Source organism: Mirounga angustirostris, unplaced genomic scaffold (genome assembly GCF_029215605.1).
Source record: "Mirounga angustirostris isolate CCGP_5_RB_7025 unplaced genomic scaffold, mMirAng1.0.hap1 SCAF_13, whole genome shotgun sequence".
NCBI lineage: Eukaryota > Metazoa > Chordata > Mammalia > Carnivora > Phocidae > Mirounga > Mirounga angustirostris.
In genome coordinates, this window is record NW_026991721.1 from 62,645,179 (window position 1) to 62,669,422 (window position 24,244).

The window sequence follows — 24,244 nt, forward strand, 5'->3', positions numbered from 1 at the left end:
TCAAGAAAAGATTTTTTTTAGCTAGTCTTAACGATACTTGAGATCAATGGAAACAGAAAACTCGAAAAAGGAACCGGAAGTTAAGAAGAGTAGAATAATCCATAGTGGTGATACAACAATTATACAACAGATGAGCAGCAGTACTCCCTGTGGTAATGAGAGCCAGGCTATGTGCAAACAATGTGAATTTGTAGTAGGTTAGGCCTGTGTAGATCTCTGTCTTCCTCAGGAAGCTTTCTATGGCTTCAAAGCATCAAATATCGGAGAACCTTAGCACGGGAGAAAACCTTGTCTTAGGTGGTTCTGAAAGCAGTACTGAAGTAGCAGACCACAGAGATTGGGTAGGTGAAAGATTCTTTAGCATAACTGAGATTATCAATGCATCGGTAAAATAAAGAAAGTAACTGAAAGTCTAGTATAAGATAACAAGCCACTTCAGTGAGCATAGAGGAATGTGAGAATAACATTAAGACTAAGTATCCTCTACTTCAGAGATGTTTAGAGAATCTACTATTTCAGATGCATGCTCTAGACTACATCAGGTTCCAACCTGCCATGTGGTTTTATTACTTCAAAGACACAACTGTCTGGGAGTAGAAAACAAAAATGTGAGTTCAAACCACCACTTACCAGCTTAACCTCCATTTATACCTACTTGCTTTGTCATGAACATAACTTTAAAAGTCCTTCTTGTAGTCCTTAGCATGTTTTAAAAGCCATGTCTTCATACTTCAGAGCAGTAGTCTTAGTTTCAGCCTTAACTCTATGCAAAATTGAAAGTCCTTTCACATATTCTTTATACCATCTTTAAAACTGAATTCATTACGGGCACCTGAGTGGCTCAGTCAGTTAAGCTTGGTTTCAGCTCAGGTCATGATCTCATGGGTCTGAGGAACAAGCCCCCTGACGGGGCTCCCCGCTCAGTTGGAAGTCTGCTTGAAGATTCTCTCCCTCTGCCCTTCCCCCTGACTCATAGCACACATGCTCTCTAAGATAAATAAGTTAATCTTTAAAATAAAAAAAGAAAGAAAGAAAGAAAAGAAACTGAGGGCGCCTGGGTGGCTTAGTCGATTAAGCGACTGCCTTCACCTGAGGTTATGATCCTGGAGTCCCAGGATCAAGTCCCACATGGGGCTCCCCACTCAGTGGGGTGTCTGCTCTGACCCTCACCCATCTCAAGCTCTTTCTCAAGATCTAATAAATAACATCTTTTTTAAAAAATAAAATAAAATAAAAAACTGAATTCATCACCAAGTGCCCCATGTCAGCACAGAGGCTTTGGACACTACCTATAATATCTTTCATAGGTATCTTTTATAATTATGTATTTTTTATTTTTAGCTGTCTTCATTATTTCTCAAATCTCTCTGGCTGGCAAATTATCCTGCCTATCTTCATTCTAAATAATTACTTGTACAGTTAGCTTTTTATACTCATATGCAGAAACCTACATTTTTACCTATTGCCCTATATTTCATCTCTTTAGCTAATAGCCTATAACTACAGCCTTTCAAAATCTTTGTGAACCCTGATTCTATCGTCCAATACGTTCACTACCTTTCTCATTCTCCTTTCATGCATACTCTTGTACAAAAGAGGGAGAAGATTATCTTCCATCCTTTCTACACTCAGTTCCCTGACGACACAGTATTTATATCTAGGTCAAATGGACAACTGCTATTCCATTTGTTATGTTCGATGCATTCTAAACAGCTTAAAGAATTAAAGTACTACTTATACTAACTTCTCTGCACAAATAACATCCCATACTAAGACTACTTCTATGTTAAACCTGCAGAATGCTGCAAACACTGTTTTTTTCCCTCTTTTCTCCAATCTATACTTAAAATTACAGAAAACTGGATTCATATTGAAGGTGGTCAAATCACTAGTCTACAAATAACTGAACCAATTTTTTACAAACATGAAACTTAGAAATTCTAAGTAAACATTTATTACTCTTTTACTCAAGCCACATTATTTTTATCATATTACTTTAGTCTTCTAAAAAAAATTAGATAGCTCTACAAATGCCTCAGTGCAGGCATTCCAGTGAAGAATATGGCACAAAATTTTCTGAATAATAATACAAAAGGACTCACTTCTGAGACAGGGCGTCTTTAAAAAGAGCTAGTGCCAGAACAATACTATTTTGCTGATGTCCAAACACTAGCCAATAAAAATACTTGTTCCCATAATCAGAAATAGATTGTTAGCCATAGAATGCCTCTGCAAAACAATTCTTAAATTTTCTTTGAAATATTGTTACTAAAATTAACTGTAACTTTATTTATATGACTGTCTGTGGTTTCCATGTGTGCCTAAAAAGCACAAGAAAAAGATAAAAATATCCCAGAATTGGAAAAGTAGTCATTATGTTTGGTTTAGCTTATTTTCATATTTTTATTTTTAAAATCCATCCAAATTAAAGTTCAGCATTTCTCAATAGATGAAAAGAAAAAGGGGGCAATTAAAATATATATATTTTATTTATTTATTTGAGAGAAAGAGTGAGCAAGAATGGGGAAAGGGAGAGAGAGAGAGCACATGAGCCAGGGGAGGGGCAGAGAAGCAGACTCCCTGCTGAGTAGGGAGCCCAATGTGGGACTCAGGACTCTGGGATCATGACCTCAGCCAAAGGCAGACACTTAACCAACTCAGCCATCCAGGCGCCCAAAGGGCAAATTCTTTACATAAAAACAGAAGGAATAAATTCAGCATCCTCTAAATTAAATTTGGGTTTTGACTTATTAGTGAATGGATACCTAAAATCCTTTCTCACAAGTCATAAAGTTCAGTCTTCAGGCTAAACAAAATAATTTGTGTTAGAACTTATATACAACAAATATATGCTGACTGAGGAAGAGAGGTGACAACAGAAAATAATTTCAGTATTATAGTCTGAACCTAGATTTGACCTCAGGCAAAATAAACATGTGAAGTTGATTTCTATACAACACAGCATTCTTTTAACATTTCTGAACCTCAGTTCTTCAAAATTATAGAACCCTGTTTTCAGATCCTTATTTACACTAAAATATAATGTCAACCACAGTTTAAAGTATCACTGTCAGAATATTCTCAGATTGTGGCTGAGACTGAGAGTCAGTATTTCATGTGGTAATGGATTTAAAACCTAGCTCTGCTGCATCTTAGCTGTTAGAGCTTAGTGAAATTGTTTAAACTTCCCTAATCCTCAGTTTACTTATCATAAATTAGGTATACTACCATCAATCAACCAATTAATGTGAGTTCATCATAATCTATCAATCCTATGCAACTGTTAAGATATTAACATTAATGTTATATGCTAAAAGTTATTCCACTATTTTGGAAGGGTTAAGATTTTTTTTCCCCCTGTAAATCACAGGAATAGTGTCATGATCACCCTGGACTCAACAAACCACTTAGAGGGGCGCCTGGGTGGCTCAGTCGGTTAAGCGTCTGCCTTCGGCTCAGGTCATGATCCCAGAGTCCTGGGATCCAGCCCCGCATCAGGCTCCCTGCTCTGTGGGGAGCCTGCTTCTCCCTCCCCCTCTCTGCTCCCCCTACTTGGGCTCTCTCTCTCTCTGTCAAAATAAAATAAATACATAAAATTTAAAAAAACAAACCACTTAGGGACTGAGCCAGATCACCTTCAATTAGACTAAAATTTTATTAGGCCTATATCTGGTCTTGATACTACTTTGGATTACACAGTATTTCACAGTTATTCAAGTTATTGCTATTCAAATGCAGAATGATTGCATGCCTCTAATACATCAAGCATAGCACAAAGCAATAAATAATAAGAAGACAAAAAATTTAAGTTAATGATTCTATTATGTTTTAAAAATGGGCTTTAATAGATGTTAGATCAACAAATTTATTTTGTACTTGACAAAGCACAAGAGACATTAAGAGTATCAAAATTGCATTCAATGATGGAAAAATTAAAAAATAAAAAATTTCCAATGTAATCTAGCAGACCAAATACTTTTTAAATATTCTCCAGCACAAAAAAATCTTGAAATGCTTTGCTAAGAATCAGCCAAGAGGTCATCTAGGGAAATCTTAGGTGAGAAAAAGTTCTGTCTACCTCTTAGCACCTCCACTTCACCCATCAGCAGCATAGGACTCTACTTGTTATTGAAGATACACTGATAGCACCTGAACATGGGAGTGTCTGTCACACAAAGGAAAAATACCATTTACTAGGTAGTGAAATCAATATGGGTCTCTCCCTCACTACTGGAAAAACATTGGAGACATCACAGTGTCCATGCCCCTGGCTTTCAAAACACAAAAATAATCCCTTCCCAGTCATAGCTAAATAGCCCCAATAATGTCTGCTGTTCTTGAAACTTGTAACAGTGGTTTACTGTTCACACTGTCAAAATGATGTAGTTTATTTCCCTCCACACTTTGCTATGAGGGTCAGTAAGAACTCACAAAAGAGTTCTCAATGGTCCACAGCACCAAAATCTACCCCTTTCAAACATCACTTTCGGATGCTGAAGCAGGGCTTAAAAGCTTTGTTAGTGCAAATACCCAGTAATTCACACCACAAGGCTAATTACAAGTATATGTATGCATATACATATATGTATATGCAGAAGAGAAGGATATGTATATGCAAAAGGAGAAGAGAAAGGACTACAAGGGGCTCTCCAAAAAGTTACTTTTGCTTAGATCCTCACATTCTTTCCCCATTTTTAATATCAAAATTCAAGATTTGCCTTCTCTGTGTGTCTACAGAACCCACAGCCTTCTTTATACAGTTGGGTTGTAACAATCAAAATTAAGCATTCAGCAATGTATCTTTTATCGAAATGGACAGTCATTAGCTAGAATGAGAAAATTCACAATTTTCAACATCAGTTTTATTCCTAATGGGTATCTCTGACCCATGATAACAAGAGAACGAACAATTCTGCTGCAGAGGTTGGGGAGGAAGGGGAGAGGCTGCAACATGTAGAAGGAACGACAATAACAAAACAATTATCATCATCATTATCAACAAGCTACCTCATTTGCTGAGCACTTACTTTATGGAAGCCATTGTTCTCAGCATTTTGTATATTTTTTCCCATTTTATCTTTACAACACCCTATGAGATTGGTATTGTTGTTATCTTCATTTTATAGATGAAGACACTGCTGCTCAAAGAAGTTAAGTAACTCGTCTAAAGTCATACCATTCAGCTGGGATTTCAACCCAGGCAGTCTCCTCCAGAGCCTGCACTCTTCACTATCAAACCATACCAAATGTTCTCTCAACAAGAACTACTTTAAAGAACAGTTCTCGTGTGTGTGTGTGTGTGTGCACACACAATATAAATACATATAGACACATACATACACACATATCCATACTCCACCATGTTTGAGAACAAAACTTCATAGTCATATTGCAAAATACCTTAGTACTCATCTTTCCAGCCCCTCATTTTACCACCATGGATCTGTCATCACTTAGATTGTCCTGGCCATCAAAATTATGCTCAATCGTTAAACTCCTTTAAAATGACTGACAAAAATAAAGCAGTTGAATTTCACTATTATAAAGCAATCTGCAGATCATGTGCTAAAAAGAATTCAGATTTGTGACTTCAAGACCAAACTGAACATGACTGGTGATCATTAAACCAACCTCTGGGAGGGGAGAGGAGGGTGTCTGTTTTTCGTTTAGTTTTCACCAAAACAATAACGTGAAAATGTTCAGACAAAAATATAGTAAGTATTTGTTTAGTGACACACTATTACTGAGGCTAACAGGCTAAGATTTTGACTAATGAATCAGAGGAATTTTTCAGCTTCCATGTACATAAAGATCACTAATTCCTTCTTGAATATTATAAAGAAGCTTAAATGAGAAAAGAATAGCAAAACAGGCATTCCAGAATCAATATATTCAAAGGTTACTATACTTGGAGACAGGGGGATTATTTCTAGTAACATGTTACAGTAAATCACCAGATTATATAACAGTAACTATACAACAAATATAACCATAAATGTAGAATAAAAAGAAAAGTATCATTATAAAAGTACAATAAAGCAACACCAACTTACCAATTCAATTCCCTGTGGAAAAGGTGTATCATCCCAGTCCTTCTGTGGAAATCTCTGGATTATTTTCCCCAGACCTGCTCCTGACCCTATTAAAATCAAAGTGAATTAGTTATATAGCACAAAAATGTCTTAATACTCGTTATATGAATACTTATTTATAAATGAGTATTTGCTGAATAAATAAATATATTAATTAAATATTCTCAAGTTTCAAAGGGCATAAAAGTATTTACCTTCTAAACATAATATTGGAATAACAAGCAATCCCTATCCTATAGACTCTCAAAAGAGGGACACATATGAAAAGCTAGGAAAAATAAACAGAGGCATTAAAATCTAGAGCCCTTACCATACCATGAGAGAACTGCTCCTGGTCCCAATAAGGAAAGCAATCTTCTCAGTACCTTTAGTTGAAACTTAAAAAAAAAACTTCTAGGGAGGGCGCCTGGGTGGCTCAGTTGGTTAAGCGACTGCCTTCGGCTCAGGTCATGATCCTGGAGTCCCTGGATCGAGTCCCGCGTCGGGCTCCCTGCTCGGCAGGGAGTCTGCTTCTCCCTCTGACCCTCCCCCCTCTCATGTGCTCTCTCTCAAATAAATAAATAAAATCTTTAAAAAAAAACAAAAACAAAAAAAACTTCTAGGGAGACAAAATAATCCTAAGTGACAAATGAAATGGGACTATTAGCACTATGCTTCAGTTATGGGCTACATAAGCACTATTACAGGTAAAATAAGGATTTTTAGAGTGGCCTGAGAACTGGACAATTGTCTAAGCAGGGTTTCTTAACATCAGCACTATTGACATTTTGGGCCGGGTGATCCTCCATTGTGTGTTGGGAGGCAGGGGAGGGCTCATCCTGTCTAGGATATTTAGTTTAACAGCATCTTTAGCCTCAACCCACTATCACTGCCAAGTCATTACAACCAAAAACATCTCCAGACATTGCCAAGTGTCCTGGGAAAAGGGGGCAAATTGCCCCTGGTTGAAAACCACCAGCCTATATCACTGTTGTAAAATTATCCTGTGATTCTAAAGAATAGATCAACTTATAATCGAACACTGGAGAGATAATCTATGAGTAACTTAGGGATGGAAAGTACATGTTAGATCTAAATTACTTTTTGCTAAGATACTTTTTTTTTTTTTAATTTTATTTATTTATTTGACAGAGAGAGACACAGGGAGGGAGGGAACATGAGCAGAGGGAGTGGGAGAGGGAGAAGCGGGCTTCCACGGGGCAGGGAGCCCGATGTGGGGCTCGATCCCAGGACCCTGGGATCATGACCTGAGCCGAAGGCAGACGCTTAACGACTGAGCCACCCAGGCGCCCCTGCTAAGATACCTTTTAGAGTGTCAGGTGCTTGCATATTTTACATGCTGTCCCAGTTGACTTTGTAGCGAAAGCAACAACACCTACCTTAAGGGAGCCTTTAACACCTGATTCAATTTGCTAATTTAAAAAATTATCCACCATCATCTATCACCCTCTCCCTGTGAATTCAACTTCCCCCGTGGCCTTCATCTAGAGTTCAATCACTTTATGGCCAAATTTTTATCTTTAAGAGATAAAAAGTTTAATTCATTTAACTGAACAACTCAGTACTGTGTTGTAAAAATGAGGTCACATTTGAAAAAGGCAAAATAAAAACATTCTCAATTAAATGAACAACTGCTGCAGTATAATAACTCCTCATATATTCATCATTATAGGGGAATGAAAGATTTCATTCAAGGTAAACCTAAATTAAAAGTGGTTTATCACAGGCACTTTTTCAAAATCCACCTCAAATATAACCACTTCTGACATGGCAAGCAGAGCTAATTCAACAAATCGCTAAATACTAGGGATAAACAAATAAAAAAGACAAGGCCCCTATCCTCAAGAAACTCATAATTATTAGGAGGTACAGACAAATAAACTGATAATTTCAGTATATTATGGTAAGTGCAAGGATAGAAGGGAACCTAACCCAGCACAGCAGAGAACACTATGGAAAACTTTCTAGAAGAAATGACAACAAGCTTTTTCTTTCTTTCAGTACCATCTTTGTATCCCCAAGCACAGAGCATCCTGAATACCTGGCATTTAGTTCATACTGAGTTAAATGCTAATTTTAATAAATTTGTTAATATTGACAGAAATTGTTTTCAACTCACATCTCCCTGTATTTTCAGAGATAAATGCATCTTATTTATCTTATATTTAACAAGGTATCCATATACTGTTTATTCAGTTCTGAGAGTGACATGTAATCTATTTTAGGCTCAATAAATACTTTATATTAATTTTTACTAATTATAAAAATTATAAATGTGGGGCACCTGGGTGGCTCAGTCATTAAGCATCTGACTTCAGCTCAGGTCATGATCCCAGGGTCCTGGGATCGAGCCCTGTATCGGGCTCCCTGCTCAGCAGGAAGCCTGCTTCTCCTTCTCTCACTCCCCCTGCTTGTGTTTCCTCTTTTGCTATCTCTCTCTGTCAAATAAATAAAATCTTCTAAAAAAATTTTTTTAATTATAAATGTTAATTATAGAAAAATTTTTAAATACATGAAAATATAAAGAAATCACCCATAATTCCACAGCTAGAGAAAATTACTGTTAATATTTCAGACTATTTTATCCCAAGTTTTTTTGTGTACACATGTATTTTTTTTCTACAGAATTGAGATCACACTAAACTCTAGCTTTATCTATTCATTTATTACTCAGTATTTCACAATAAGCCTCTGCTGTTAAACATACATTTTCTAGCTTCTTACTATTATAAATAATGCTACAAAAAGCATCTTTCTATATGAATCTTTATCCTCACCTTCCTTTTCCCCAGAAAAAATTCTTAGATATACCACTACTGGGTCATTCTGTAAATTCTTTAAGTATGAGACTAGTGGGGTGCCTGGGTGGCTCAGTCGCTAAGTGTCCGCCTTCAGTTCAGGTCATGATCCCCGGGTCCTGGGATCAAGACCCGCATCAGGCTCCCTGCTCAGCGGGGAGTCTGCTTCTCCCTCTCTCCCACTCCCCCTGTTTGTGTTCCCTCTCTTGCTGTGTCTCTCTCTGTCAAATAAATAAATAAAACCTTTAAAAAAAAAAAAAGACTAGCATTTTCACCACATTCTTACCAACTATTGTTATTCTAAACATTTGTTTGCTTTAATTACTATCAATTTGAGAGATTAAAAGTTCTTCTTTGGCAGCAGTATAACTTTCAAAAGTTCTTCTGAAGTAACATATTTACTGATTTTAAAATAATATGCAGTGTCTCAATTAACATGAAAGCTCAGTGTGAAATACTGATATAACATTTCTAAATGCACATAGAAATATGATTCATGAATGATATGATTTTCAGTTATATGATAATGTTATCTGAAAATGGAAATTAGGTTAGAAAATGACAAATAAAAATGGTAAAATAATATCTCACTACAAATAAAATGTGGAAAGAGCTACAATAACTTGGTTTTCAAATATATAAATTGCTGCAGCTACCAACTTTTGAGGAACTTATGAAAGTATCTTACAAAAAGTAAACGAACATTGTTTGATTCTTGTTTCTTGATTTTTAAGCATTTAGTCTGAATATTTAAACTCATTTTCCTAGTTTATGCTTTATCTGACACTTATAGGCAATACTGGTTGTATGTAAGAATGCTAAGAAAATGGCATTTTACATTGAGAAGCAAGCCACAGTGAGGGAAGAGTGTTCTAGAGTCAGATGTCCACTGTGGACTGATCCCTATGTCCAGAAGTAAAGTATGCCATGTCCACCAGAGTGGCTGTGGAAGCAGTTCTTATTTGCACCGCATATTAAGTGGAGCTGAGTTATTGGGTTGGGGAGGAAGAAATTCCTTAGAAGAAAGGGGACCACTTCCTACAAAGGAGAGGTGCTAGGCAGACAAAATTGTGATTGTCCACTGCACTGTATGTAGCTAAACTGGAAAAGGAAGGGGTAGTTATTAATCAGTGCCTTCATGTTTTCTTTCCAGTCCCTAGTCTCCTACCCCATCATAAAACTAAGAAATATGATGACTAATGTAGTTAATATATTAAAAGGGGATGTTCAGCAGGACACCAGCACACTTGGAAATGCTTTTCTTTGAAAAAAGTATATATGCTAGACAAACTGTCCAAAACAAATTTAGGAAGGGTGAGGAAATACTGGTGTGGTCAGGCACACTTTTCCCTCCTTTATGTTTGGTAACCCACTTTCCCCTGGGTCCTGCTAGGGCTGCAGGCTACCCAGCTCAGCCACAAAGATTAGTAAGTGACCCAGGATGATCCAACCACCCATCAACCCCCTGACAAAGTGACTGTTCTAGCTTTGGCCAATGACCCCAGAAGAGCCCAACGTATTCTCTGGGGTTGCTAACTAATATACTATAGGTGTGGCACTGCCAGAAGCTATAAGGAAGAAGTATATCTGGGGCACCTGGGTGGCTCAGTCGTTAAGCGTCTGCCTCGGCTCAGGTCATGACCCCAGTGTCCTGGGATTGAGCCTCACATCGGGCTCCCTGCTCGGCAGAAAGCCTACTTCTCCCTCTCCCACTCCCCGTGCTTGTGTTCCTGCTCTTGCTGTCTCTCTCTCTCTGTGTCAAATAAATAAATAAATAAATAAATAAATAAATAAATAAATAAATAAATAAATAAAAATTTTTTAAAAAAGGAAGAAGTATATCTGCAGAAGAGCTATTGACTGAGTAAAGATCGATAAGGCAGAGAAATGTAATACTCTGCTCTACACAAAACAGGATACTTGTTATTTGTTGTTTGTACCAACTGACAAAAATTAGTTATTTGAGTGCCTTCTACGTGTGCTTAGAGTATAGATGTACAAAATATATACTGCTCGGTTTAATATAGACTCTGAACTTTGAGAGATGCTATTCTAATATACAATTCACTAAGTCTTTTTCTGTGATACATTTATCTAAACAACCAGATAAGAGGTTACCTACACTAGACCTGTTATATGATGTCCATCTGCTCACATCCTTTTCTATCAAAGATGGCATGACTCACAGTTCAAGGAAGGGCAGCAGTCACACTCAAGAACATACAATCCTATCATTCCTCTCACCAGCCAGAAAGAAACTACTAAATCCTTTATTTGGTTATTACATTTACTGTTACTTGTCTATCTCATCTCACTAGAATGAAAACAATGATTTTTGTCCTACTTTGTTTACTGATGTATCTAGGCACTTAGACTAATTCCTGGTATTTACTACATACTTAATAAAATACTTGTTGAATAAATAAATGGGACTATTGGGTAGGCAAGGGCATCTATAAACTGGCAAGCAACTTTTGACCAGAATGACCTGACTGTAAAAGGTATGCTACACAAATCAAATCCTACTGTGAAAGAATTTTGATTAGGAAAAATGAGACTAAAGCAGTAAAAAAAAAAAAAGGTATCAAGACTTGCTATGATGGGGGCACCCGGGTAGCTCAGTCAGTTAAGCATCTGCCTTCAGCTCAAGTCATGATCCCAGGGTCCTGGGATGGAGCCCCACAGGGGCCTTTCTGCTCGGTGGGGAGCCTGCTTCTCCCTCTCCCTCTGCCGCTCCCCCCTGCTTGTTCTTGCTCACTCTCTCTCTCTCTCTCCATCAAATAAATGACTAAAATCTTAAAACAAAACAAAACAACAACAACAAAAAACAAAGAAAAAGACTTGCTACGATGTAGAAAAATGTCAGGCACCACAGGGGGTCATGTGTAAAATCCAAGTTATAGAACAAAAGAAACTCTAGGCAGACTTGCCAGCAGAAACAAGTAAAGAATATACATATGTAGAAGGAAGCAGAGATGCCACAAGAAAAGGCTGTACAGCTAAGTTCTACCACCAGTAAACTCTGGCAGCACCATAATGTCTGTCACCAAACTTTGGAAGTATTTTTATGATATCCTTCCCTCAAGCTAGAATGAATAGGTCTGTATTACTTGTCACTAAAGAATCCAAACCAGAATACACACGTAACAAGCTCCTTGATAGATCAGCTCTTTCAAATTGGTTAAAGTCTGGAAACAATTAATTAAGAAATTTAGTCAGAAAACTTGAAAAGGGGCGCCTGGGTGGCTCAGTCGTTAAGCGTCTGCCTTCGGCTCAGGTCATGATCCCAGGGTCCTGGGATCGAGTCCCGCGTCGGGCTCCCTGCTCGGCGGGAGGCCTGCTTCTCCCTCTCCCACTCCCCCTGCTTGTGTTCCTGCTCTCGCTATCTCTCTCTCTGTCAAATAAATAAATAAAATCTTTAAAAAAAAAAAAAAAAAGAAAAAACTTGAAAAGTAGGAAGGGCATAAGAGAATATTGTGTTCCAAATACCTGAAGAGCTATTACATGAAAGAAGATGGAGTGAAGCAGACTAGAGCCAAAGATATAATTTTGGGTTATTTTTTAGTTATTTTTGAGTCAACATAAAGAACCTTCTAAGAATGACAATTATCAAAAAAAAAACAGAATGATCTGCCACAGAAAGCAATGATCATACCTGAAGTTTTAGAACAAGCTACCAATTTTTCTGGTCTAGGAAACCACGCAGAATGGTAAGAGAACAAATCCATAAAAGCTGGCAAGCAAACTATCACATAAATTCATTTCTTCAACAATAACACTATGTCAGGTTTTGTGTTAGGTGCTAAGGAGAGAAGGATAAAACTTGCTGTGAGAATATTTAGAACTTGAATTGAGGTTTTTGAAATGCAAATAAAAGGGCAGATGTAGGCACAGTATAACGACAGGAAAGATTAGGAAAGAAAACTGTATTGTTTAGAAATCAGGTCATGAGTCTAATGAAATCAGAGACAGACTACAAAATTCCAAACTAAAAAATTCCACATTTTGGAAAAGAGCTATTTCTTACTTCTATTTTGACGTACTAGCAGCATCATTTAAGCCCAAAGATGAGAAATGTAAACTTTCAAGAATCCAAAAAAAAAAAAAAATAATAAGTAAGTAAGGGAGTATCCAAAAGAAAAAGCTTAAAAGCTGACATCCTTTCATGGCTTAAAAAGCAATTCAAAATTTTCTACAAGTGCAGGATGCACACACAAAGACTTCTTCTCACGATGACTTTGTTTTTTGTTTGTTTTTTTTAAAGATTTTATTTATTTATTTGACAGAGAGAGAGACACAGCGAGAGAGGGAACACAAGCAGGGGGAGCAGGAGAGGGAGAAGCAGGCTTCCCGCGGAGCTGGGAGCCCACTGCGGGGCTCGATCCCAGGACCCCGGGATCCTGACCTGAGCCGAAGGCAGACGCTTAATGACTGAGCCACCCAGGCGCCCTAATGACTTTGTTTTTTAAATGATTTATACACCTAACAAACTTTATACTCAGTCCAGTATTAAAGTTTAATACTGCTAAGATATTCATGAAAAACTGTGGGAATTTAAGTATGGACTTTCTGACTGGCTAACACATTTCAAACTAAATTTATTATTATTTACATGCAAAAACAAAAGTTTCTTTAGCTCTATTAATAATGAAGCATATCTGTCTTTTTCTGTGTAGCTTTGTCACTAAGCATTATACTGGGAGGTAGGGGAAAATAGAGAGAGATTGGTAAAAGGGTACAAACGTTCAAGTATAAGTTGAGTAAGGTCTTTTCAACATCTATTTATGATAAAAATTCTCAACAGGTGGGTGTAGAGGGAATGTACCTCAATATAATAAAGGCCATATATGACAGTCCCACAACTAACATCATACTCAACAGTAAAAAGCTGAAAGCTTTTCCTCCAAGATCACAAACAAGATGAAGATGTCTGCTCTTGCCACTTTTAAAACATAGTATTGGAAGTTCTAGCCAGAGCAATTAGGCAAGAAAAAAAGAAATAAAAGGCATCTAAATTGGTAAAGGAAGTAAAATTGTCACTATTTGCAAAGGACATGATATTATATATAGAAAACCTTAAAGACTCCACCAAAAAAAGTTAGAACTAATCAACAAATTCAGAAAAGTTGCAGGATACAAAATCAATACATAAAAATTGATGGTATTTCTATACACTAATAATAAAAAAAAACTATTGGGAAGAGAAACTAGGAAAATAATCCCATTTACAATTACAGCAAAAAGAATAAAATACCTACAAATGAATTTAATCAGGGGGATAAAAGACCTGTATACTGCAACTGCAAGACATTGATGAAAGAAATTAAAGAAGACACAAATAAATAGAAAGGTTTTCCATACTCATTAATGGGAGAGTTCTTCCATATTGTTAAAATGTCCATACTACCCAAAGAATCCATAGATTCAATGTAATCCCTATCAAAATTCCAATGGCTTTACAGAAATAGAACAAACAATCCTAAAATTTGTATGAAACCAAAAAAAGACCTCGAATAGCCAAAGCAATCATTAGAAAGAACAAAGCTGGAGGCATCACACTCCCTGATTTCAAACTATATTACAAAGCTATAGTAATCAAGATAGTATGGTATTGGCATTGATTATGATCTCAGAGTCATGAGATGGAGTCCTGCATTGGGCTCTGCTCTCAGCAGGGAGTTGGCTCAAAATTCTCTCTCTCCCTCTCCCTTTGTTCTCCCTTGCTTGTGCTCTCTGTCTCTCTAAAATAAATAAATAAATCTTTTTTTTTTTAAAGAACTCCTACAACTTAACAACAACAAAAGTCAAGTAATCCAATAAAAAAAATAGGCAAGGACCTGAATAGACATTTCTGCAAAGAAGAGATACAAACGGCTAACACCATATAAAAAGATGCTCAACATCACTAATCACTGGAAAATCAAAACCATGAGATATCACCTCACACAGATTTAGGATGGCCACTATCAAAAATCCAAAAAATAAAAAATGTTAGTGAGAATGCAGAGAAACTGGAACCCTTGTGCACTGTTGTCTAGAATGTAAAATGATTACAGCCATTGTGGAAAATAGTATGGAAGTTCCTCAAAAAATAACAAACAGAATCATCATATGATCCAGCTATCCTATATCTGAGTATACAACCAAATGAACTGAATATAGGATCTCAAAGAAATATTTGCACATCTGTGTTCACTGGAGCATTATTCATAATAGCCACCAGGTAGAAGTAATGAAAACATCCATTAACAGATGAATGGAGAGGGGTGCCTGGTTGGCTCAGCCTGTCAAGCCTCAGACTCTTGATTTCGGCTGAGGTGATGATCTCAGGGTTGTGAGATCCAGTCCCCCATCGACTCCACGCTGGGTGTAGAGCCCGCTTAAGATTCTCTCTCTCCCAGGCGCCTGGGTGGCTCAGTTTGTTAAGCGACTGCCTTCGGCTCAGGTCATGATCCTGGAGTCCCGGGATCGAGTCCCGCATCGGACTCCCTGCTTGGCAGGGAGTCTGCTTCTCCCTCTGACCCTCCTCCCTCTCATGCTCTCTGTCTCTTATTCTCTCTCTCTCTCAAATAAATAAATAAAATCTTTAAAAAAAAAAATTCTCTCTCTCCCTCTACCCCTCCCCTTTTTCTCCCTCTCTCTTAAAAAACAAAAACAAAAACAGATGAATGGATAAAGAAAATGTGGCATATACATACAATGGAATATTATTCAGCCTTTAAAAAGAAGGAAATCTTGTCATATGCTACCAAGGGAATGAGCTTTGAGGACATTAGGCTAAATGACATAAATCCATTACAAAAAAACAAATACTGCATGATTCCATTTACATGCAGTATGTAAAGTAGTCAAGCTCTTAGAAACAAAGTAAAATGATAGTTGGCAGGGGCGAGGGCAGAGTGGAAAGGGGAGTTGTTCAGTTAGTAAAAAGATTCAGTTTTGCAAGATGAAAAAGCTCTGGGTATATGTTGCAAAACAATGCAGTATAGTACACATATAGTAGTTAACATTACTGTACTATATACTTAAAAATGTTTAAGATGGTATACTTTATATGTTATGTGTTTTTTACCACAATTAAAAAAAAAAGATGGCACAACCAAAAACTCATGGACAACATTTACAACAAAACTAGGTGAAAAGGTATCCCCAAAAATACTGCAATTGGAGGAAAACTACTAACAATCACAAAGCCTGCAAGTATCAGCATCTTTTGTGCAAGAGTAAGAGGGAAGCAACAATAATGGCTTGAGAAGAGCAGACAAGAAAACAAGAGTACCCCAAGATAGCCAGCAAGTATTCACTGGAAAGCTGAATGGCCAATTTAAAAACAGCAACTAAAAATGGAAGAGGAAGGACAACACTTCCACAACAAGAACTAAAATTGCTGGAGCAATCTAGCCCCTCATACTGGAGAAACTACAGGGAGTGGAATCAAAATCGAGCAGGAAAGGACTTACACTCCCTGACTTAAAGACTTACAATAAAGCTACAGAAATCAAGAAAATGTGGTACTGCCATTAAAATCAATAAATAAATCATATTAAAAGACAATAAAAGGAAAACCTTAGAACTGTCTCAATAAATACAGAAAAAACATTTGATAAAATACAATACCCATTCATGATTAAAAACAAACAAACAAAAAAATAAAAACAAAACAAAACAAAAACCTCAGCAAAGCACAAATACAACTTCCTCAATAGATAAAGAGGATTTATAAAAAGCCTATGGCTAACATCATACTTAATGGTTAAAGACTGAATGTTTACCCACAAAGATTCAGAAAAAGGATGTCCGCTATCATGACTTCTATTCAACACTGTACTGTAAGTCCTAACTAGTGCAATAAAAGTAGAATACTGTCTTTATTTGCAAACAACTTGCAAAAAAAATCCTAAGAAATAAAAAAAAGGCACTAGAATAAACGAGTTTAGCAAGACCTCAAAGAGTCAGTATAAAAATATTGACTGTATTTCTATATACTAGGAATAAAAATTAAAATAAAAAATATCAAATGCCATAGCATCAAAAACTATGAATATTTAGGGTCATTAACAGGTAAATGAATAAGCAAATTGTAGTATATCCACACAATGGAATATTATTCAGCACTAAATGGGAAAGAAAACCGCTGATATATGCAACAACATGGATAAATCTCAATTATGTTGAGCAAAAGAAACCAACACAAATAATGATATACTACAGGATTCCATTCCTCTGAAATTGCAGAAAAGACTAATCTATAATAATAATAATAATAATCTATAATCTATAGTGATAGAAAGGAAATCAGTGCTTGCCCAGGGCTAGGAATGGGTATCAAAGGTTAATGTGAATAAAAAGGGTGCAAGAGACCTTTTTAGAGTGATGAAAATCTTATTTTCATTGCAATGATGCTTATATACTTCTGTTACCAGAATTATATGTCTTCTTTAAATTCTGCCTACAGTCAGAATAGAATTTACCATAATCTATGGAAGGATGAAAAGAGTCCTGACACAACTCATCTGTAATATATACATTCCTCCTATATTTCACCATACTCTTCTAGTCTGTGTTTGGACAGGTATTGTGACACAAATGTGCAGTATCCCAAGGCAGCCTATCTTATCTTTGGACGATTATCATAGAAGACCTTTCTGAGAAACTAACATGAAATATTTAATTATGCATGTATATTATCATAATCAATTTATCAAATTCTTTTATTTTAAAAATGACAATGTAATATGTGAATTAAAACTGAGAAGACAAGTGTGTCTGTTAAAATTTAAGATTAGTTATTTTTCTCTCTTTTCTCTCTCTCTATATACCTATTGGTTTTTCATCACAAAATAGATAGGTATCTTTAGATGAATTTGAATAATTTAAAACTCCAGAGGATAGGAAATGTGTTGTTTTTAGATACACCAGGTTGAATAGTGTACCTCAAAGATTCATGTCTAGTAGCTAAAACCTCAGAATGAAACATTATTTGGAAATACAGTCTTAGAAGATACAATCAGTTAAGATGAGCTCATAGTGGATTAGGGTATGCCCTAATCCAATGACAGGTGCCCTGGTAATAAAAAACAGAGACACAGAGCACCTGGGTGGCTCAGTTGGTTAAGCATCTGCCTTTGGCTCAGGTCATGATCCCAGGGTCCTGGGATTGAGCCCTGCATCAGGCTCCCTGCTCCCTCTCCCTCTACCCCTCCCTCCTGCTCAAGCTCCCCCCACCTCAAATAAATAAATAAAATCTTTAAAATAAAATAAAATAAACAGAGACACAGATAAACACACAGGGAAAATTACACATGAAGACAAAAGCAGAGACTGTAGAGTTGTAGCTATAAGTCAAAGAATGCTGAGGATTGCAGGCAACCACCAAAAGCTAGGAGAGAGGCATAGTATAGACTTTCCCTCAGAGCCCTCCAGAAAAAAACAACCTTGCCTAACACTCTCATTTCAATCTTCTAGTCTCTAGAACTGTGAGAGTAAATTTATGTTGTCTTAAGCTACTCCCAACTTGTAGTACTTTGTTATAGCACTCCTAGAAAACTGAAATATTTGGTAATAAATACTTCATTACATTAAAAGGTATTTGATTTTGTTTACATGAAAGAAAAACTTGAGAAAAAAAATCTGTTTTGCGTGTAATATCTACCTGTTGGTCACAGTCTACCTACTTGGGATACAGGATAAATTTAGTCCCATTTCTACTTGACAGTCCTTCAAATATTTGAATACAGCTAACAAAAATCTTGTCCCCCTGCCTCCTCCTCTATGCCTCTCTCCGATGCCCCAATCTTCGCTAAATATTTTCAATTTATCCCATGGATCCCAATATATATATTTTTTACATGATTAAGAACATGGACTCAAAAAAAAAAAAAAGAACATGGACTCAGGATCTATACTACCTGTATCCTAATCTAGTTCCATATCTATTTGCTATGTGACCCTCGGAAAATAACATTACCTCTCTGTGCTTCATCTTTTCACATCATTAAAAAGGGATACTATTACCTACCTCTTAGAGTTCTTACGAAAAAATGTAAGTTAATATACATGTAAAATATTTCAACAAGTGTTTGGCATATGGTAAATACTATATAAATGTTGTTGATGATAACGGTGATGACAACCATGATGATCATAACAAAATGAGTATGTGTCGGTTTGTGTAAGTAGTACTCAGAGCTGAATATAAACTGGAGATTACCGAGCTGATCTAATTATATAATGTGGAGAACTGCTGCTCTCGATAACTGGACCACTAACAGTGAAGTTTGGTGTCGTATTAGGTCTTTTGGTGACCACAGAACTCTTGATTCACTGAAGTTACTTTTGAATGAAACATGTAAATCTTTTTTTTTAAACATGTTTTGATACTATCATGTATCTATACAAAGGTGTTTCAGACTCAAGTTATATCTCTGTGAAATTTCTTTAGTCAGCCCAGCACACTCACTTTTTACATCCTATGTCTGTTACCCACTGTATTTATATCACTCTGTTTTTTTGGGGGGGGCGCTGGTTTTTAGTTAGGACATATATGTATCATAAAATGTGACCACTTTAACAGTTCAATGGGTATTGACAAACTCTCAATAAAAACAATTTCAGTAAGAAAAACAAAAATTAAAAAAATGGATATTATTTTTGTTATACTAAAAAGCTGCTCAAGAAGTTCCTCCAGAGAATATTTTCCAAAAAAACTTCATTAATATTGATATAGGTCTGATTAAACTTTTAATTTATTTTACCAACTGGAGTCAAAATTTCTACTTAGAAAAAGTCTCAGTCAAAACATGCTATAAACACACTACTGATTTTGGTACCAATCCCACTGCATTCTGTATCAGAACAATCTGCTTGGAACTTCAGCAATGTGCCTAGCACCTGTTCTCTACTTCCTTGAGAATGTCATCTCAGGGGAAATGATTAAAGCAAAAGCACAAGGCTAGAAAACCAGAAATTCTGACTTTTCAGGTACATATAATTGACTTACTCATCTTTAACAGGGTAGAAGCTGACCAACAGAAACTTAATTTACCTATTCATAGGTAAAATTAAGATGAGGATCATATTCAACTTGCAGGTCCCAAGCTTCCCATCCTCAATTTACAAAATCTGCTTTTTAGCAAAAGATAATTGTTTAAATGTTGTTTACTTGTTCACCAGAAGACTTACGTCATAATGCCAAAATAATCAACTAGAAAATCGAAGCTCATCAAAGTAAGTAGATCTGATTGTGTCAGTATAGACCAATTTTCAAAGGATAAGGAAAATAAAAACTGCTCATTCACTGAAATGAAAGCATGCAGGAAATTATTCCATAAAAGGCTTTCATATTTGATCCATTTAGTATTTAATCAAAGAAGTCTGTTTATTTCAACTGAAACAAGGCTTTTGTGGTTATTCAAAAATTTAGGTAGGAATGTAACGTGATTTTCTGATTTTCCAGTATAATCTCCTATTATTCAATAGGTTTATTTAGAACACACAAACTATTTTTTTCCGGAGTTAAACTTAGAAAAGAGCCCACGGGCTTTTACAGCAGTTAAAAAGAATGCATTTAAAATTGAACAGAATAGAGAACAAACTATACCATTAAAAATAATAAGTCAACAATAGCAACACAACTTTTGTCTCTATTAAACTAAAAATTCATTGATAATGCATAAATTCAATGATTTAGAGAATAAATGCCAGGATTAAGAAAAACAGAAAAGAACACAAACTGAAATTAAAACTAAATGTATAATTTTGCATTTTGTGAAGCTCTTTAGACTGCCTCTTCCTACTTAATAAAATGTCTTCTTTAATAGCAGTAAAGAAAGAACTATAGGGAATCTGAAATGCTGTAAAAACTATATAGTTGCATATCAATATTTTTAAAAAGAAAGCCTTCTCAAGTCTGTATCTCCAAATACCTACCAAATGTGCCCTCACCCCAAGCACCATTGACAATCACCCCAGGAATTCACTCTCATCATCTTTCACCTGGATGACAGCAGCAGCCTCACCACCTCACTTCCTGATTCCTGTTTCTCTTCACTCCAACATGTTCAAGCCTCTGGCAGTATGGAAATAAGCTCTGCAAAGTTAAAGTTCATCATGCTAACTTTCTTGATCAAAATCATTAAATGATTCTCTCAGTGGCTACATAAAAAAATTGTCTAAAAGTCATTACTTTAGGAACTTCCACATCACCCAAGGTGGAAATAACAAGGACTGAATTTACCCACCAACTTGTAACAACTAAAAGCCAGAAAAAAATACACGAAACAATGGTTTTCAGACACTGACATCAGGCAATAGAGGACAGTGAACCCTGAGAGAAAGTATACAAATAAGTGCGCCCTACAATTGCCCCAGCTTACTCCCTGGTGAGCATTTCCAGACTGCAGGAAGGGGTAAAGGGAAATCCAAGCAGACTCCAGCAGTGTCCCTGAGCTGAAGCAATAGAGTTGGGAGTCCGGGAAAGCCAAGAAGGTTGGAGTTCACAGGGCAAAGTACCAAAGAGAAGAGAGAGTCATAGGAAGAGAGAAGACCAGAGATCCACAGTTGGTCTCTTGAGTCTTCAGCTAAATACGATATGAGAAAACCACCTGAGGCCAGGGAATAAACCACATGAAAGGAACAGAGAAAATGATTTCCAGAGCTCACAAAAGGCAGGAATAGTTTGTGTTCCCAACAGATGGGGAGCGGGGGGGAACAACACCTCTTTTAATTCCTTACGCTTCAGGCAGAAATTTCAGAAGGGTATTGCCTCACTAATGTGGAAAAATTAGCCCTAGACTAATTGCTGCTGTGGGCCCACCTAACAAAAATGAAAAACAAGACTCAAAAATATCAAGCCATTTCCAAGTGATTTAATTACATTTGAGGACAAAGTTCAAGAATATATACAAGAACATAAAAATATTCAGCACTCAACAGAGTAAAATACTCAATGTCTAATATCTAGCCAAAGACTACCAGGCATGAAAAGAAGCAGAAAAATATGAGCCATAATGAAAAGAAAAACCAACCAACTGAAACAAACTTCAAATCAACACAGATTATGAAATTAAGAGATAAAGACATTCAAAATTATTATGAGTATGATGCATATTTTCAGGAATAGTGACATGAGTGAGCCTGGGTGGCTCAGTCAGTTAAGCATCTGCCTTCAGCTCAGGTCATGATCCCAGGGTCCTGGGATTGAGCCCTATGCTTTTCTCTCTCCCTCTGCCACTCCCCCTGCTTGTGTGTGTGCGCTCTCTCTCTCTGTCAAATGAATAAATAAAATCTTAAAAAAAAAAAAAGGAATAGTGATAGGAAAAATATACTGGATAGAATGAACGAATTAGACACTACAGAAAAAACGATTAATGAACTTTAAGTTATAGCAATAGAAACTCAACAAAATGAAACACAGAAACAGACTGAAAAAAACATGAACAAAGCAGCAATGAGCTGTGGAATAACTTCCAATGGCCTAATATGCATGATTAAAGCAGTGTAACAAACTCCAAATACAATAATAATAATAAAGAAAACTACATCAAGGCATATCATAGTTAAATTGCTTTAAAAAGATATAAAGCAAAAATGTTAAAAACCATAGGAAAAAAGACACCTTCTATATAGAGTAAAAAAAATAAGAATGACAGCAGAGTTCTCAAAAACAATGCAAGCTGGAACACTGTAGAACCACATCTTTAAAATACTGAAAGAAAAAAAAAATCAATTCAACATTTTGGGCCCAAGGGGCATGAGATTAATCTCCCCAACCAAGAATCATCAGACATCCCAGCCTGGGGAACACTTTTGCCACATCAGGCAGCACCAGCATGAACTAGTAGGAGAACCACATAAACCAAAAAGACCAAAATAACACTGCAAAAGCTCTGAAAATTAAACCACCACTAGAACAACAACTCACAAAATTAGACCATATTCCATGTGTTAAATCTAAACAGAATGACTAATTGCCAAAATGTCCAGGATATAATAAAAAAAATCACCCATCCTACCAGGAACCAAACCTGAATGAGAAAAGACAGTCAACTGATGTCAACACAGACAGGAATCAGATACTGGAATATCTGACAAGGATTTTAAAGCAGCTGTCAGGGGTGCCTGTGTGGCTCATTCAGTTAGGCATCTGACTCTTGATTTCAGCTCAGGTCATGATCTCAGGGTGGTGGGATTGAGCCCCACATCAGGCTTTGTGCTCAGCGTGGAGTCTGCTTGCCCCTCTCCCTCTGCTCCTCCCCCTGCTCATGCGCTCAAACTCTCTAGCTCTAAAATAAATAAATAAAATCTTTAAAAAGATAAAGCAGCTGTCATAAAAATTCATCAATAATCAATCACAAATTATCTTGAAACATGAAAAAATAGAAAAAATAGAAAATATCAGGAAATAGAAGTCATAAATCAAAAGGAAATTCTAAAACCAAAAAATACAAAATAACCCCCATAATAAATAAATAAATAAATAAATAAATAAATAAATAAATAAATATTTTTAAAAATTAAATAACCAAAATAAAAATCTCAATGGATGGGTTCAACAGCAGACTAGTTATGGTATAGGTTAGAATTAGTGAACTTTAGGACAAATCAATAGAATTTGCCCAATCTGAACTAAGAGAAAATAATGAACTAAGAAAAATATGAAGAACAGAGCCGTGGGGAACTCACAGGACCATAACAAAATATCTAGTGTTCATAACACTGGAGTATTAGAGGAAGAGAGGGTGGGACTGAAAGAGTATTCAGAGATAATAATGGCTGAAATACTCCCAAAATTGGCAAAGCAACAAAAAATTTCAAGAAGTTGAGTGAACCTCCAACAGAATAAACTCAAAAGCAATTTATACCAAGACACCTCATTATTAAACTTCTGGAAACTAAAAAGGAAAAACTCTTGAAAGAAGCGAGAGAGGGGTGCCTGGGTGGCTCAGTCGTTAAGCGTCTGCCTTCGGCTCAGGTCATGATCCCAGGGTCCTGGGATCGAGCCCTGCATCAGGCTCCCTGCTAGGTGGGAAGCCTGCTTCTCCCTCTCCTACTCCCCCTGCTTGTGTTCCTGCTCTCGTTATCTCTCTCTGTCAAATAAATAAAATCTTTAAAAAAAAAAAAAGAAGCGAGAGAGAGAAAGAACACATTGCCAATAGAATAACACCAACTCAAATGACAGCAAACTTCTCATCAGAAGTCATGGAGATCAGAAGTGGCACAACATTTTTCAAGTGTTAAAAGAAAAAACTGTCAACTATGAATTCTATCTCCAGCAAAACTATTCTTCAGAAATGAAGGGAAAATCAATGTTTTCGGATCAAAAAAACAAAGAATTTGTCACTAGCAAACCTACCC

General features: G+C 36.4%; 1 protein-coding gene across 3 annotated transcripts in view; it reads right to left on the reverse strand.

Moving 5' to 3' along the window:
• SBF2 (SET binding factor 2) overlaps positions 1-24,244 on the reverse strand; it is a 472,728-nt gene that overhangs the window by 366,732 nt on the left and 81,752 nt on the right. For all 3 annotated transcript variants that reach the window (XM_045894160.3, XM_045894159.3, XM_045894158.3), the window contains exon 2: positions 6,054-6,139. In XM_045894160.3, coding sequence (XP_045750116.1) covers positions 6,054-6,139 — 86 coding nt within the window. The remainder of the gene's footprint in view (positions 1-6,053; positions 6,140-24,244) is intronic.